General features: G+C 44.5%; 1 protein-coding gene across 1 annotated transcript in view; it reads right to left on the reverse strand.

Moving 5' to 3' along the window:
• Positions 1–15,743, reverse strand: part of NID2 (nidogen 2 (osteonidogen)) — a 94,062-nt gene that overhangs the window by 12,249 nt on the left and 66,070 nt on the right. The window contains exons 12-14 of the mRNA XM_010842282.1: positions 10,553–10,696; positions 9,728–9,856; positions 8,374–8,517 (exon numbers count right to left, since the gene is read on the reverse strand). Of these exons, the coding sequence (XP_010840584.1) occupies positions 8,374–8,517; positions 9,728–9,856; positions 10,553–10,696 (417 nt within the window). The remainder of the gene's footprint in view (positions 1–8,373; positions 8,518–9,727; positions 9,857–10,552; positions 10,697–15,743) is intronic.

Here is a 15,743-nt window from a genome sequence, read left to right on the forward strand (position 1 = left end):
CCTTTGTTGGCAAAGTAATGTCTCTGCTTTTTAATATGCTATCTAGGTTGGTCATAACTTTCCTTCCAAGGAGTAAGCATCTTTTAATTTCCTGGCTGCAATCACCATCTGCAGTGATTTTGGAGCCCAAAAAAATAAAGTCTGACACTGTTTCCACTGTTTCCCCATCTATTTCCCATGAAGTGATGGGACCAGATGCCATGATCTTAGTTTTCTGAATGTTGAGCTTTAAGCCAACTTTTTCATTCTCCTCTTTCACTTTCATCAAGAGGCTTTTAGTTCCTCTTCACTTTCTGCCATAAGGGTGGTGTCATCTGCTAACCCTCTTCCAACAACACAAGAGAAGACTCTACACATGGACATCACCAGATGGTCAACACTGAAATCAGAGTGATTATATTCTTTGCAGCCAAAGATGGACAAGCTCTATACAGTCAGCAAAAACAAGACCAAGAGCTGACTGTGGCTCAGATCATGAACTCATTATTGCCAAATTCAGACTTAAATTGAAGAAAGTAGGGAAAACCACTATACCATTCAGGTATGATCTAAATCAAATCCCTTATGATTATACAGTGGAAGTGAGAAATAGATTTAAGGGCCTAGATCTGACAGAGTGCCTGATGAACTATAGATGGAGGTTCGTGACATTATACAGGAGACAGGGATCAAGACCATCCTCATGGAAAAGAAATGCAAAAAAGCAAAATGGCTGTCTGAGGAGGCCTTACAAATAGCTGTGAAAAGAAGAGAAGCAAAAAGCAAAGGAGAAAAGGAAAGATATAAGCATCTGAATGCAGAGTTCCAAAGAATACCGAGGAGAGATAAGAAAGCCTTCCTCAGTGATCAATGCAAAGAAATAGAGGAAAACAACAGAATGGGAAAGACTAGATATCTCTTCAAGAAAATTAGAGATACCAAGGGAACACTTCATGCAACGATGGGCACAATAAAGGATAGAAATGGTATGGACCTAACAGAAGCAGAAGATGTTAAGAAGAGGTGGCAAGAATACACAGAAGAACTGTACAAAAAAGATCTTCATGACCCAGATAATCACGATGGTGTGATCACTCACCTAGAGCCAGACATCCTGGAATGTGAAGTCAAGTGGGCCTTAGAAAGCATCAGTACAAACAAAGCTAGTGGAGGTGATGGAATTCCAGTTGAGCTATTTCAAATCCTGAAAGATGATGCTGTGAAAGTGCTGCACTCAATATGCCAGCAAATTTGGAAAACTCAGCAGTGGCCACAGGACTGGAAAAGGTCAGTTTTCATTCCTATCTCAAAGAAAGGCAATGCCAAAGAATATTCAAACTACCACACAATTGCACTCATCTCACACGCTAGTAAAGTAATGCTCAAAATTCTCCAAGCTAGGCTTTAGCAATACGTGAACCATGAACTTCCTGATGTTCAAGCTGGTTTTAGAAAAGGCAGAGGAACCAGAGATCAAATTGCCAACATCTGCTGGATCATGGAAAAAGCAAGAGAGTTCCAGAAAAACATCTATTTCTGCTTTATTGACTATGCCAAAGCCTTTGACTGTGTGGATCACAAGAAACTGTGGAAAATTCTGAAAGAGATGGGAATACCAGACCACCTGACCTGCCTCTTGAGAAACCTATATGCAGGCCAGGAAGCAACAGTTAGAACTGGACATGGAACAACAGACTGGTTCCAAATAGGAAAAGGAGTTCCTCAAGGCTGTATATTGTCACCCTGCTTATTTAACTTATATGCAGAGTACATCATGAGAAACGCTGGGCTGGAGGAAGCACAAGCTGGGATCAAGATTGCCGGGAGAAACATCAATAACCTCAGATAAGATTGCTGGGAGAAATATCTCCCTATAGTACTGATTTATAGATGCAAAAGAACCCAGTGAAGCTCCAACTTAGTTTTTCAACTAACAAACCCATTCAGTCTTACATATTCAGAGACTCCTACTACCTAGAATGTCAAAAAACTCAGAAATTAAAAAAAAAATTTTTTTTAGTCAGAAATTTACTTTCCACCTTTAGAAGAAATATAAAAGTATAAGAAAAATATTATCAGAGGATTTAAGACAACACATAGAAAAGAAAATTTAAATTTGTCCAGGTTTTCAGTACAAACAATTCAGGTCCCAACATTCCTACACAGTACCACATAGATTAATTTTCATATTTCTCATAGCTGCAACATCCTGAAACTTCAAACAAAGGCAGACTTACATTCCTTTTATTTACTGAAATCAGTGCAGGCTGACAATAGCAAGACACCGCCTCTACCCTCCACCCTGCTGCCAGGAAAAAAAAAGTCTGACAATCTAACTGCTGAAACCAATGGCCAGTAGTTGAGATAAGCCATCTTCAGAGACAGGAAGTCTTCCTGAGCAAAGAGGGGATCAAGGAGGTGGATCTGATCAAGGCTCAATGGAAAATAAAGCAGTCACACCCGAGCTAATATACAAAAAAAGTTTTAAAATTGTGTGAAGAGGGAAAAAACATGGGACAGGATGATCAGCATTAAACTAAGAGAACAGGAGTCACGGAATGCACTATGTCAATTCTGTACAGCTTGTGACAGAGACACATGGCACCCTGGAAGCTGGAGACTTACAGCCCTGAATGTGACGTCAGTCAGCTGGGGACAAACATAGCTCCTCGCCCAGCCTCCCAGGTCCCAGATGAATTCTCTCCTGGGGTGATCAGTGCCACCCCTGCTGTGACCATGTTACCCTGAGCCACCTCTCCATCACTAAGGGCTTTTCCCATCTACCAGTAAGTAGATGTACTGGACACAGCACAGATGTTCTGTTCAGGGGAAAGGAAAATCTCTGACATCATAATTAGCAATGTAATCACTTACACTGCTTATCCTCCGGATCCAGCATTTGGCCCCCATAAATTACTTCACTCTGAAGTCTGAAAAACCTTGAATGCCTGACACGACCAAAGTTAATGCCACCTAGATAGACTCTGCCTAGATGAGCATTTGGCCTGCCTGGATGCCTTCCTTTCACTGACAATGGCAGGAAAGTGGTTATAAATTTATCTGCAAGGTTAGTGGTAGGCTCCTCAGTTAACCAAAACTAAAGGCTATGGTTTTTCCTGTGGTCATGTATGGATGTGAGAGTTGGACTGTAAAGAAGGCTGAGCAGTGAAGAATTGATGTTTTTGAACTGTGGTGTTGGAGAAGACTCTTGAGAGTCCCTTGGACTGCAAGGAGATCCAACCAGTCCATTCTGAAGGAGATCAGCCCTGGGATTTCTTTGGAAGGAATGATGCTAAAGCTGAAACTCCAGTACTTTGGCCACTTCATGAGAAGAGTTGACTCATTGGAAAAGACTCTGATGCTGGGAGGGATTGGGGGCAGGAGGAGAAGGGGACGACAGAGGATGAGATGGCTGGATGGCATCAGTGACTTGATGGATGTGAGTCTGAGTGAACTCCGGGAGTTGGTGATGGACAGGGAGGCCTCACGTGCTGCGATTCATGGGGTCGCAAAGAGTTGGCCATGACTGAGCGACTGGACTGAACTGAACTGAACTGAAACCACATTAATTACAACAACCAGAAACTTATCTCCAGTCTGATCAGTCAGGGCTGTATATTGTCATGTTTCATTATCTTTGAGGTTGGCCCTGTCCAGAAGGACAATACCAATGTCCAGTTGGCTGAATCAGTGCCCATTCAGTTCCTTGTGCCTTCTATGATGCTATAAAACCAAACTGCAAAAATTAACATCCAACCAAATGCAGGAAATTAAAGCTATTCATAATGCATATGCTAAAAGTACTTCTCATGGTAACAGGAACCCCAGGCAATGGCAGGAAGCAGGAATTCCTGAGACACAGGGCCTATTTCTAGAACCCGTAGATCAGTTGCTTGTGATTACTTTTCTGAACAAAGAGAAAGAGGATTCCCCAGAGGTTCTGAGTTGTGTTCTTAAAGCCTATGGCCTAGGAATGCCAACCAGACCTGAAAGAGCAGCCATCCTCCCAAAGGCAATGTCATGGGGAGACAATAACTTACGAATGAACAGGGAGAATCTCTGAAGAGACTGAGAACATCACAGGTGAACAACTCCTGTCCCCTAAAGCTGGAGAAGCTTAAGATTCCCTGAAGCAAGCTCCCATCTCCTCCTTGGAGGCTCTCGCACCATGTCAGAGAAATGGAGCCTCACCAGCCACTCCAGGGCCTGAGTGCAGAGCAGGCTACCCACCTTCCTCAGAAGGCCAACCCTGAGGAGTGTAGGGGGAACCAGAGCTTTTGTGTAAAGGAGAAATCTTCCTAGCTTCCCAGGGGATCAGGTGTCAGCAGAAAGTATAAAGGCACTTTGAACTCCTTAGCAAGGGAGGAGTTTCTTCTTATACCCCTGGGGACAGGGGCCTGTTTAACCATCACTGTCAGGGTCTTCAGGTGCTAGCAGGTCAAGGCAGCAAGGTTCAAGGCACAGGAGAGTCTCTGGCCAGTCAGACAATGCCATACAGCTTAATCTCAGCGCAATTCTCCATTCTATCTGCTCCCAAGCAGCTAAAAAAACCTCTTTGGAAAATGTGTTTAAAATTCTCTATTTTGAGTGCAGGCTTTGGTGCTTCAACATTCTTCCTGCCTTAATTCTGAATCCACACCCAAAACCCAGCTGAAATCCCTTCAAAACAAAGCCAGCCCCTGGACTCTAGCTTTCCCCCCGTGCCTCCCCTGGTTTGCTTTTGAACCACCCAGTGAAATTCCCTGGCGCCAACTCTCCTTGATCCCGCTCCAGACCCCAACAAAGGCTTGAAGGCCCATGAGTTGTCACTCCCCACCTACTCAGTCAGAACCCGGATTCTGGCTGTGCCCATAGGGTCCTGCATGGCATGCAGTGACCTGCTCTCTGGGTCACTTTGAGTAGAGGCAGCTTCTTCCCTTCAAGCCTTGGTCTCTACATCGCTTGTGGCCACACCAACTTTACTATACCTTATCCAGAGTCTGCACTCCTCCCACAAAAGCCACGTGCGAGAACAGTGTAAGAACCCCTCATCACGGCCCTTCTGTGGGTGATGGGCCATCTGTAATCCAGTTCCTCAACTCACATGTGCTCCTCCCTGAAAAGGTCTCAGCTCACAACAATCTGCTTTTCCATCCAGCAGAGTCACTAAGAGCTGCAGGGACAAACGTGCCTGAGAAATATCCAGCTCACGCCAACGCAGGGTTGAAATCAATCCTGACTGAGGGGAGCTGGAAAAGATTTCATTCTACTTGCATAAAAATAATTCCTGCTTGTGACTCAGGCTAGATCGAGAACCCAAAGCCAAGGGCAGCCTCCCCAGGGAAACTGGTTTTTAACAAACTGGCTGGAGAAAGGAAAACCCACACACTCTTTCAATGCCAGTTTGATGGACTGAAAACGAATGTGCGCTTTAAGTGTGCTCACTTCACAAAACAGAGCCTTCATCGCCATTTTTCTCTTGTTTTCTCTATCTCAGTTGTCACTGGGACACATGCACACTGTGTCATGCCTTTAAAACTGCATGCACACACACACACGTTTATACACTTCTCCTGCAAGCCACCTCCATGAGTAGCCCAGCCTGATTTATGCACAGCAGAGGTCTTTAGGAAAATGATTGTTATTTTCTACGGCCCCGAAGCTTGGACAGCAACCACAGGGTAACTGACTACGGGAGGCAGCCTCTCATAGATGGTCCCAAAGATCCCTTCCCTCCTGGTATTCAGGGTCTTCTATAATCCCCTTCCTTTGAGTAGCTGGCTTCCAACCAAGACACTAAAGCAATACTGAGGAGACATCACTTTTATGGTCACTGCCAACCTGCTAGCTGGCCTCCTGATGCTGGCTTTGATAAAGAAAGTTACCTTGTGGGAGATGTCTGAGTGGCAAGAAGCTGAAGGTCACCTCCAGGCAATAGCCAGCAGGGACCTGAAAGTCCTTGGGGAAAGGAACCCTGCCGATAACCACGTGAGCCTCTTTCCCCACCTGGACCCCAGATGAGACCCCAGGTCTGGCAGACCCCCTGACTGCAGCCTTGTGAAGATCCTAAAGCAAACGAATGAGCTAGACCATGCACATAATAATACTGTGTACTGTTTTAAGCTGTTACGTGTTTGGGGTAAATGGCTATGCTGCAATAGATTAATAATACACTGGGGAAGCAACAGATTGGCCTGGCCTACGTTTAAGTTTGTGGGTTCCAGAGAGAATCCCAAAAGTAGAGAAGCAGAGATGAAATAGGGACAATTGAAAATGTCCCTGAAATCAGAAAGAGGGCAACCATAGCAAAGAATGACAATCCTAGAAAACTCCCAGCATGGAAAAGTAGCTAATTTCAAGGTTCTACTACAACCCCAGAAGGTAACCCAAGTCCTCCGAGACAAGCAGAAGTTAAAAGAAGGGAGAATGATTCTCGAAGGGGTTAGGACAAGCAGCAGCTCACCTACATTAACATTCTGATTTTAATCCTCACCACATCTAAGCGGCGATTAATTTCAACTTCTTTGTTTTAAACCAAAGATCTAAGGAATGAAATGCTTTCGAAACACTATCTCAGCTGACCTGAGCAGCCAGATGTTTAAATATGAAATTCTACTGACAAGATTTTTTTCTCTGGTTCTCATTTCTGAGAGCCAGTAGTGCGTTAAGTCAAACTGAATGATGAGTTTCTACAAGGGAGGAAAAAGCAGTATTCCTACTGTGGAGCTCAGCAGAAACGTGAGAGGTTTGTGTGCATCACCTGATGCCTCCTCCCACCCCACCACCCCAGACCTAGAGGGTGCCTCCATCTGTAGAGAGTGTCTCTTGTCAAGTGGGACAACCATCCGTGACTTACACCTCTACTCCATCCTAACTTGAAAAGCCCTTGAGCTCTGTCTAAACCTGGGGGTGTTTTTAGGGAGAAAAAACCACCTCAGGGCTGAACTGAGTCACAGTTTGGGGTCATTTCAATATAAACTGTGTTTTCAAGAAAGCCATACAGCTAAGCTTCTGTACATCAGAAGTGGAAACGTTCAAGAGCCAGGTTCAAAAAGCCCCACATCTGGAAAGGAGCAGAGGGCTGTGCTGCCCTGACATATTTGTTCTGTCAAGAACATGTGGCTTTCGGCTGCTGGTCCATTCAGCCCATCCAGATGAAACCAAAGGGAAAGGGAAGGAGGAGAAGCCAACGGGCTGGTGAGGAGGGCAGGGCCAGGCTATGCGATCTGTTTAAGATCTGATCTAGTTAAGAACAGGCTTCTCTGTTTGAGGAGGAGGAGAAGGGGACGACAGAGGACAAGATGGGTAGATGGTATCACCAACTCAATGGACATGAGTTTGAGCAATCTCCAGGAGATAGTGAAGGACAGGGAAGCCTGGCGTTCTGCAGTCCATGGGATCACAAAGAGTCGTACACAAGAGGGACTGAACAACGGCAAAGAAGCTCCTGAGTTATAAGGCTGTTCTTAGCAGATTTGCTCAGTGCACCCAGGTATTCCGGGGCCAGATGCAAAAAGCGATTTGAAAACAGCATTTTAGATTTCTGTTCCTAAAACTGATTCCTTTCCCACCATCCTCTCATTTCCAAGTATCTCATTTAACCATTATTTGTGTGTATTACTGACATGAAGATCTTTAGTGAATTATGTAGGCTTACTGAATGATCTCTATATTAAGGTACTACTAATCCCAGTTTCATGAACATTTATAATCAGAGTGTTATGCCTAGTTTTTCAGTAACAACCTCACACATCTTGAAGTTAAATTTGAACAGTCAGTCCTGCTTTCTGGTTTAGTGATTTTACAAAATATGGTATAAAGTCTTAAAGATAGTTAGATTTCTGGAAGGAAATCTTTGAGTACTTAGGTATGCATTAATATCCTTTTATATCTGTGGATTTTTCTTCTCTCTCTCCCCCTCTCCCCTTTCAGAGAGAGAGAGAGAGACAAAGGAATAAATTACACAGAAAGAATTATATGTATGTTTAGAGATTGCTTCAAATACCACTTCAAGCAGGGGAATAGCAACTAAAAATTGGGCAAGACTGGAAGTGCTGAATTAAGCCATTAGCTAAAGAGACTGAAGGATGGAGACTTCCTCCCAGGGGAATATACAATTTTCCCCCACATCCCTCTGAGCTACAGTAGCTCCAGGGAACAGGAGACTGCAAGCTGGCAGGAGCTCCCCACTGATCCAGACACGTCTCCTCCAAGGACAACCATACTCGCTCAACAATCTGGTGCCAAGGTAATCACATTTGGCCTCTGACTCAAAGGGCACCTTTTTTTTCTCTTCCAGCAGTTCCAGGGGGGTGTGAGTCAAAGGAAAGGAGAGGTTTCTGAGAGGCCCTGGGGATGTGGGGATGTGCATCCAAAGCAACTTTCAGGGTCACTGAGCCACCCACAGGTACTCACCGGTGCACCGGTGCCCATCTCCGGCATAACCAGGCAGGCAGGCGCAGCTGAAGGAGCCGTCTCCATGGTGAATGCACCGGGCCTGGCTGGCGGGAGCACAGTTATGATGGCCATCCTCACAGGGGTTGGGAGGTGGGGTGATCACTGAAGAGAGAAGAAGGCAAAGATGTCCAAGAGCCCCGGCCTGCGAATGGGTGAGCCCTGCTCTTTGCAGTGTGATCTGCACACCAACAGCATGGGGACACCTGGGGGTTTATAAGGAATGCAGTTCCCAGACCCCAACCCAGAGCCAGTGAACCGGAATAGGAATTTTAACAAGATCCCTGGATGGTTGTATGCAAATTACAATCTAAGAAGTGCCGGTCTTGGTTTGTGTCTATAATACTAGGCATGAAAATAAGTCATCAGCAAATGTCCTTGACTAAAGCAGAACACTGCTGCTTGGCATGCCTGTGTGTACATGTACACACACACACACACACACACACACACACACACACACACGAGTCTTTATGATTGCCGCTACCTTTTCATCTCACTGGATTCAAAAGTGGGTTTTCTCTAACATCATCTGGCTCTAACAATGAAATGACTTCGGAATTCTAGTTCTTTTGGATCCACTCTTATGTCAAGTATTTATCTGGAACTCTAGAAAGGGTATATTTATTACCAATGGAGCTTTTGGTCAGTCAAATAGGACTGCTGCTGCTAAGTCGCTTCAGTCGTGTCTGACTCTGCACGACCCCATAGACAGCTCCCCCGTCCCTGTGATTCTCCAGGCAAGAACACTGGAGTGGGCTGCCATTTCCTTCTCCAATGCATGAAAGTGAAAAGTGAAAGTGAAGTCGCTCAGTCATGTCCGACCCTCAGCAACCCCATGGACCTTCAGGACCCTTCCAGGCTCCTCCATCCATGGGATTTTCCAGGCAAGAGTACTGGAGTGGGGTGCCATTGCCTTCTCCGGTCAAATAGGACAAGCCTCTTTAAATTACAAAATCTATGTCATTCTGATTTGAGAAACACTTGACCTCTACCTAGAGCTGTTGGTATTAGAAAAGTTCATAGTCTTACTACATGATTGGGCCAAACATCAAGCTGCACAGCAGTCCTGACAGAGGTGAACATCCTTCCATGACTTACACCAAAAATTTCTATTTAGATAGATAAATAGCACAACACAACAACAACAACAAAAACCCAGACAAAAACAAAACCCCAACACACAGGACTGAACTGAGCCATAGCTTTGGGTTCTTCCCATGTGAACTGTCTGTTTCCTAGAAAACCATGCAGCAGATCTCCTGTAGAGCCGCAGTGGAAAGTCATGCACCCTGGAGCACGGGTGGGCACTCACAGATGCAGGTGTGCCGGTCGTCTGCAAACACGTAGCCACTCCGGCACTCACATCTGTAGCTCCCCAGCAGGTTGACGCACACAGAGTTGGGGCCGCAGCGGTGGAAGCCAGTCGCACATTCATTGACATCTAAAGAGGAGTAAGAACAGAAAGGGCTGCTTAAACCAAAGGCCCCACAAGTGGAAGGTCTGCAGACTCGGTATTCTCTCAGCCCTGAGAGGTTTCGGTGGGACTAGCGGTCGGTAGACTAAATGGGAGGCAAAGTTCAGGCTGCTCAGCACCAGATGTAGATGCGCACTGCAGCCCGCCGTAAAAATAAACATTTATTTCAAGTCATTCACGTATGACCCCCAGGGAGATGTGTTCTGAACAAATCTTCTGAGAATTCTTTAAACATTTAAGCAATTCTGAACACTGAGAAGAAAAACACACAGAGTAACCATGTTTCTTTTAAAGTGTAAAGAAATCTCCATGACTGCTTTTGAGATACAGTAACTGAAAGAAATGGATGAAATGGATGTCTGAAATCTGAAGGTAACCAGAAAAATGTACTCTTTAATGAATGTAAAAAATACTTGATTCAGGCTCAAAATGACAATATTTAAGAGCATAAAATATCCACGAATTACAATAGCCCTAAATACCCACTCCAAACTGCTCTGGCAAACCTAACCAGAATATGCCTGGTTTTTAAATAGTTGGTATATTTAGATGAATAGCTGCTAAACTCATTGATCCATGAGTTTATGACAAAGCAGACATTTGTCTTCTATGAACAGAATGCTGGAGGCCTTCATGGAGGAACACAGAGCACCAGGGTCTTACCCACACAATTCCGTCCATCTCCCTGGTACCCAGATGCACACTCGCAGGTGTAGTCCACACCTGTCGCCGGATGGCACCGAGCTGTGGTGGCACATGTGTGGCTCCCATCATAGCACGGATTCACTGGGGTGGGCTCGGAGTCTCCTGGGTGGGTAGAGAGAAAATACAAAGGAAAAGCACAATCTGGCTGTCATCAAGAGAATGGCACAGAAGGAAGTAGATAGGCAAGTGGAACTGGCTGTGGACTTGTAAGTTTGAAGCCTGCCTGGAGACCTGACTAAATTATTAATATATAAAGTGAGGGTGGATCATCTGCATTGCAGTTCTCAATTCCAGAATGGCTTCCTCTTGCCTTCTCTGCAGATAACTAACCTTTTCTTATTTACAGCAGGTTTGTGTCCAGGGAATAAAAATAGCCAACACAAAATAGCCAACACACAGCATCCTTTTAGGAGAAGGCGATGGCACCCACTCCAGTGCTCTTGCCTGGAGAATCCCAGGGATGGGGAGCCTGGTGGGCTGCAGTCCATGGGGTCGCTGAGGGTTGGACACAACTGAACGACTTCACTTTTACTTTTCACTTTCATGCACTGGAGAAGGAAATGGCACCCACTCCAGTGCTCTTGCCTGGAGAATCCCAGGGACGGGGGAGCCTGGTGGGCTGCCGTCTGCGGGGTCGCACAGAGTCGGACACGACTGAAGTGACTTAGCGGCAGCAGCAGCAGCATCCTTTTATTTAAAAGTACTTTCATTCTATCATCTTCTGTGATTCTCGGGATAATTCTGTGCGGCAGGCTGTCATTCCTTTTATTGGTAATTTTCACCAATAAGGAAAATAAGCAAGAGACGTTAGAAAAATTGTCCAAGCTCAGAAAGCCAGGAAATGGGACAGCAAAAGTTATACCAAAAATTTCTGCCTCTAAATCGGACAGTCTCACTAAGTGCACTATTCTATGTTTCAAAGTTCAATTAATGAGAAAATCTTGTCTTTTTTTTTTAAGATTTATAAGACCAAATAAATAGGAATTACTTGTGCAGTATTTACTCTTTAGGATTAACCTTGCCATGGCTCCATCCGACCACCAGGCAGTGATGACAGCTAACATCTGAAATCTTCCCTTGATCTACTAGATTGAGTGTAACAGTAATGCATATTAAGCACTTATGTGCCAGGCATTGTTCTAAACCATTACTTACTCTATTCTATTAATTACTTATGACTATACTGTGAGGAATGTATTATCATCTTCTTTTTACCGCAGCACAGAGAGGTCAAGTAACCTGACCAAGGTCACAGAGCCAGAAGAGGTGGACGGGTCCAAAAGTCAGGCAGAGGCCGTGCTCCCCAAATCACACAGGCATGCTTGGACGTCCCTCATCCCTCCCCTCTGATTCTCTTGCCAGGCGGTCTGGAAGTATAGCATTTGGGTTGTGGTGGCAGGGTTAACTTGATCTTACTGACCAAGGTCCTGAGTCAGTGCCCAGTGTGTGCTGCAGTTGAAAACAACAGGGTCATGTCTTCACTGAAGGCCCCATGTGAAACAAAGACCTGACTGCCTCCCATTATTCTCTCTCCATTTTAGGAGAAGGTTTTGTACCAAATTCCTGACCTACCCAGCCAAAGGAAGAAGTGAGCTTTGAGATACTTTAGTTTATAAATACTGATGACTTAGCCTTCTTGTTCAGTGCTCTCCAGCATCAAAACTGCACCATGGCGCATTCCAGCAGAGATTAGTGGGTATACATAATGTCAGGAGCTTACCAGCCTGAGAGGCATTAAAAGGAGGGAAAAAAAAAAAAAAATACAGCCCAGAAGTTGATTGGCCAACTTGGACAGGATACACTAGCCTGCCTGAAATTGAGGAGAAAGTGTGAATACCTGCATCATACTGACTTAAAATAGCCTTCACTGACAGTGTGGCCACATCATTTGCTGAGCCCAATGCAAAACAAAATTGTGGAACTCTTTGTTCAAAATTATTAAGAGTTTCAAGACAATGACAGCGCAGCTTTAAACCAAGTATCAGCCAATTTCTGAGCCTGAGGCCCTGTGCTCAGAATTTGGTTTCCAAAAACACTATATTAAAAATCCATTTTTAAAACTGTGAGTCTATTCATTCTCTGTGACTAGTTAGCTTTTCTCCTATTATAGTAAGTAAAGAAGAGCTGTATCCTTCTTAAGACATTTTCTATTTCTCCCTCTCCCTCTTGAACAGTTTGACTCTCTGACAGAGGATCTGGAACTAATTTAGTCATTTAATCAAGAGGAGAAGACTGGTTTTCCTTAAAGGAACAGTCCGTTCAGCTTCAATGCATGGCCCTCTGCCCAAAGGCTCCTCAACTGGAGAGCTGAGCCCTGAACTGGGAGCAAGGGCAGGAAGCATTCCTGGATCCTGTCCTGCAACCCCACCAACACCAGCCAAGCCACACGGGAAGCTCAAACACTTGCGCAAGCCAGGGGGCTGGCTGGTGGTTAAGGAGAAGGGGCTCCCTGGGAAGACTGCCTCCTGAACCCTGGACACCCAGCTGGGAGCTCCCACATCAGGTGGGGCTGTTGTTTTGTTTCACACACATTCCAACCAGATCACCGCTCCCTCTGGAAAAAGGGAAAGGCTCTTAAGATACTTGCAGGCACTGAGAGAGGAAAGAAAAGAGGCTGTGTTTTTCTTTTTAATTTTCTTCTTTCTTCCCCATTTTTCTCCCATTTGGATAGAATGAACAGTATTGCTGTTTTACATAGGGGTGGATGGATGAGCAGGGTTGAAACACAAAGGTTAAACATCCACATTCCTTCTTTTAAAATTTGATCTATGTTACAAGGCAGTCCTGGAGTCTGTGGGGTCCACGGGGAACAGCCATGAGTGAGGGGTGAAAGTGGGCGCTGGATTTGAGCCCCGGCTCAACTCTTCCAGCTGTGACCAGGCAAATTACATCATGTCTACGCCATTGTCTCTGTAAAAGGGAATAACAGTCCCTTGACTGGTAGGGTTGTTGTGGGGATTTGATGAGTTAAATTCATGAAAGTACTTAGAACGGTGCTTGGCATCAAGTAAAACTCCTTTACTACTACCACTACTACTGGTACTAATTATTATTATAATTAGACCTGGGTAAGAAAGGAAAAAAATCATGTCATTCTAAAAGCAAATTAGCAGCCTGGTACCCACCAGTTTGTGGGCTTTCTGACCTTTTGCTACTCCCTTAGGGTAAGTCTCGAGGAAAGATACACCCAGAGATCTGTCTTTTCCATAAATGATTCCAGAGTCTGAATGGGACTCTGGCCTGGGAGGTTCTCCCACTAAGTTACTTCTCTTACAGATCAGACTCCTACACCTAGCGAAAGGCTGAACTGGACATTCAAAGGTGATGGTCGTTTTCCCTAGGTGTTTCTGTTGAAATCTCTCCTTAAGAAATCAGCAAAAACTGATTCTTTCCTTCCTTCTGAGGTACATGTTTCTATAAAGTCAGCTGATATTTTCATGCTATTAATTCGCTACATTATAATCCCTTGTTCAGACACTCAGCGGCTATGCCCCCAACCAAGTTTCTTAAAACTGAACCAACCAAGCACACCAACAAGCTCGGAATTCCTGTTTTGTGTCACCTCTACATTCCACAGGAGAACCCAGTCCTCTTTATCTCCTGTTATCATACTGCTGAAGTGACACCTGCCCAGAGAGCCCAAGGAGGTGGTAAAGGAGGCCTCGGCTCTAGTGGTAAAATATAGTTATGAACCCACCCGTCTGAGGTGCAGATTCTGGACTCAGCAGTATCAGTACTGCTGAGTATCAGTAGAACTGAAGGGAAACCTTCACTCTCATCATGTGCCTCTAGTCTTCAAGAACAAAACTGCCTACTGGCTTTCAGAATTAAAATGTTGCCTTGATCTGACAAAGTCATTTCCCATCAGTAGGGTTCCCTGACTTCCAGGCTCATCCTCTGGCTTGCCCAGAACATTTTTAAAAGTTTAAACACACTTTATTGTTTAAAACAGTTTTAGGTTATCAAAAAATTGAGCAGAAAGTATAGAGTTTCCATAGCCACCCCCTAACCAATTTACACAGATTCCTCTATTATTACCATTATGTATTAGTATATACATTCATATCACAGTAATCCAAGTCTATGCCCCAACCAGTAACACTGAAGAAGCTGAAGTTTAACAGTCCTATGAAGACCTACAAGACCTTCTAGAACTAACACCCAAAAAGATGTCCTTTTCATTGTAGGGGACTGGAATGCAAAAGTAGGAAGTCAAGAAACACCTGGAGTAACAGGTAAATTTGGCCTTGAAATACGGAATGAAGCAGGGCAAAGACTAATAGAGTTTTGCCAAGAGAATGCACTGGTCATAGCAAACACCCTCTTCCAACAACACAAGAGAAGACTCTACACATGGACATCACCAGATGGTCAACACCAAAATCAGACTGATTATATTCTTTGCAGCCAAAGATGGAGAAGCTCTATACAGTCAGCAAAAACAAGACTGGGAGCTGACTGTGACTCAGATCATGAACTCCTTATTGCCAAATTCAGACTTAAATTGAAGAAAGTAGGGAAAACCACTAGACCAGTCAGGTATGACCTAAATCAAATCCCTTATGATTATACAGTGGAAGTGAGAAATAGATTTAAGGGCCTAGATCTGACAGAGTGCCTGATGAACTATGGACGGAGGTTCATGACATTGTACAGGAGACAGGGATCAAGACCATCCCCATGGAAAAGAAATGCAAAAAAGCAAAATGGCTGTCTGAGGAGGCCTTGCAAATAGCTGTGAAAAGAAGTGAAGTGAAAAGCAAAAGAGAAAAGGAAAGATATAAGCATCTGAATGCAGAGTTCCAAACAACAGCAAGAAGAGATAAGAAAGCCTTCCTCAGCAATCAATGCAAAGAAATAGAGGAAAACAGAATGGGAAAGACTAGAGATCTCTTCAAGAAAATTGAGATACCAAGGGAACATTTCATGCAAAGATGGGCTCGATAAAGGACAGAAATGGTATGGACCTAACAGAAGCAGATGTTAAGAAGAGGTGGCAAGAATACACAGAAGAACTGTACAAAAAAGATCTTCACGACCCAGATAATCATGATGCTCTGATCACTCACCTAGAGCCAGACATCCTGGAATGTGAAGTCAAGTGGGCCTTAGAAAGCATCACTACGAACAAAGCTAGTGGAGGTCATGG

Source organism: Bison bison, unplaced genomic scaffold, assembly GCF_000754665.1.
Source record: "Bison bison bison isolate TAMUID 2011002044 unplaced genomic scaffold, Bison_UMD1.0 scf7180017864174, whole genome shotgun sequence".
Taxonomy (NCBI): Eukaryota; Metazoa; Chordata; class Mammalia; order Artiodactyla; family Bovidae; genus Bison; species Bison bison.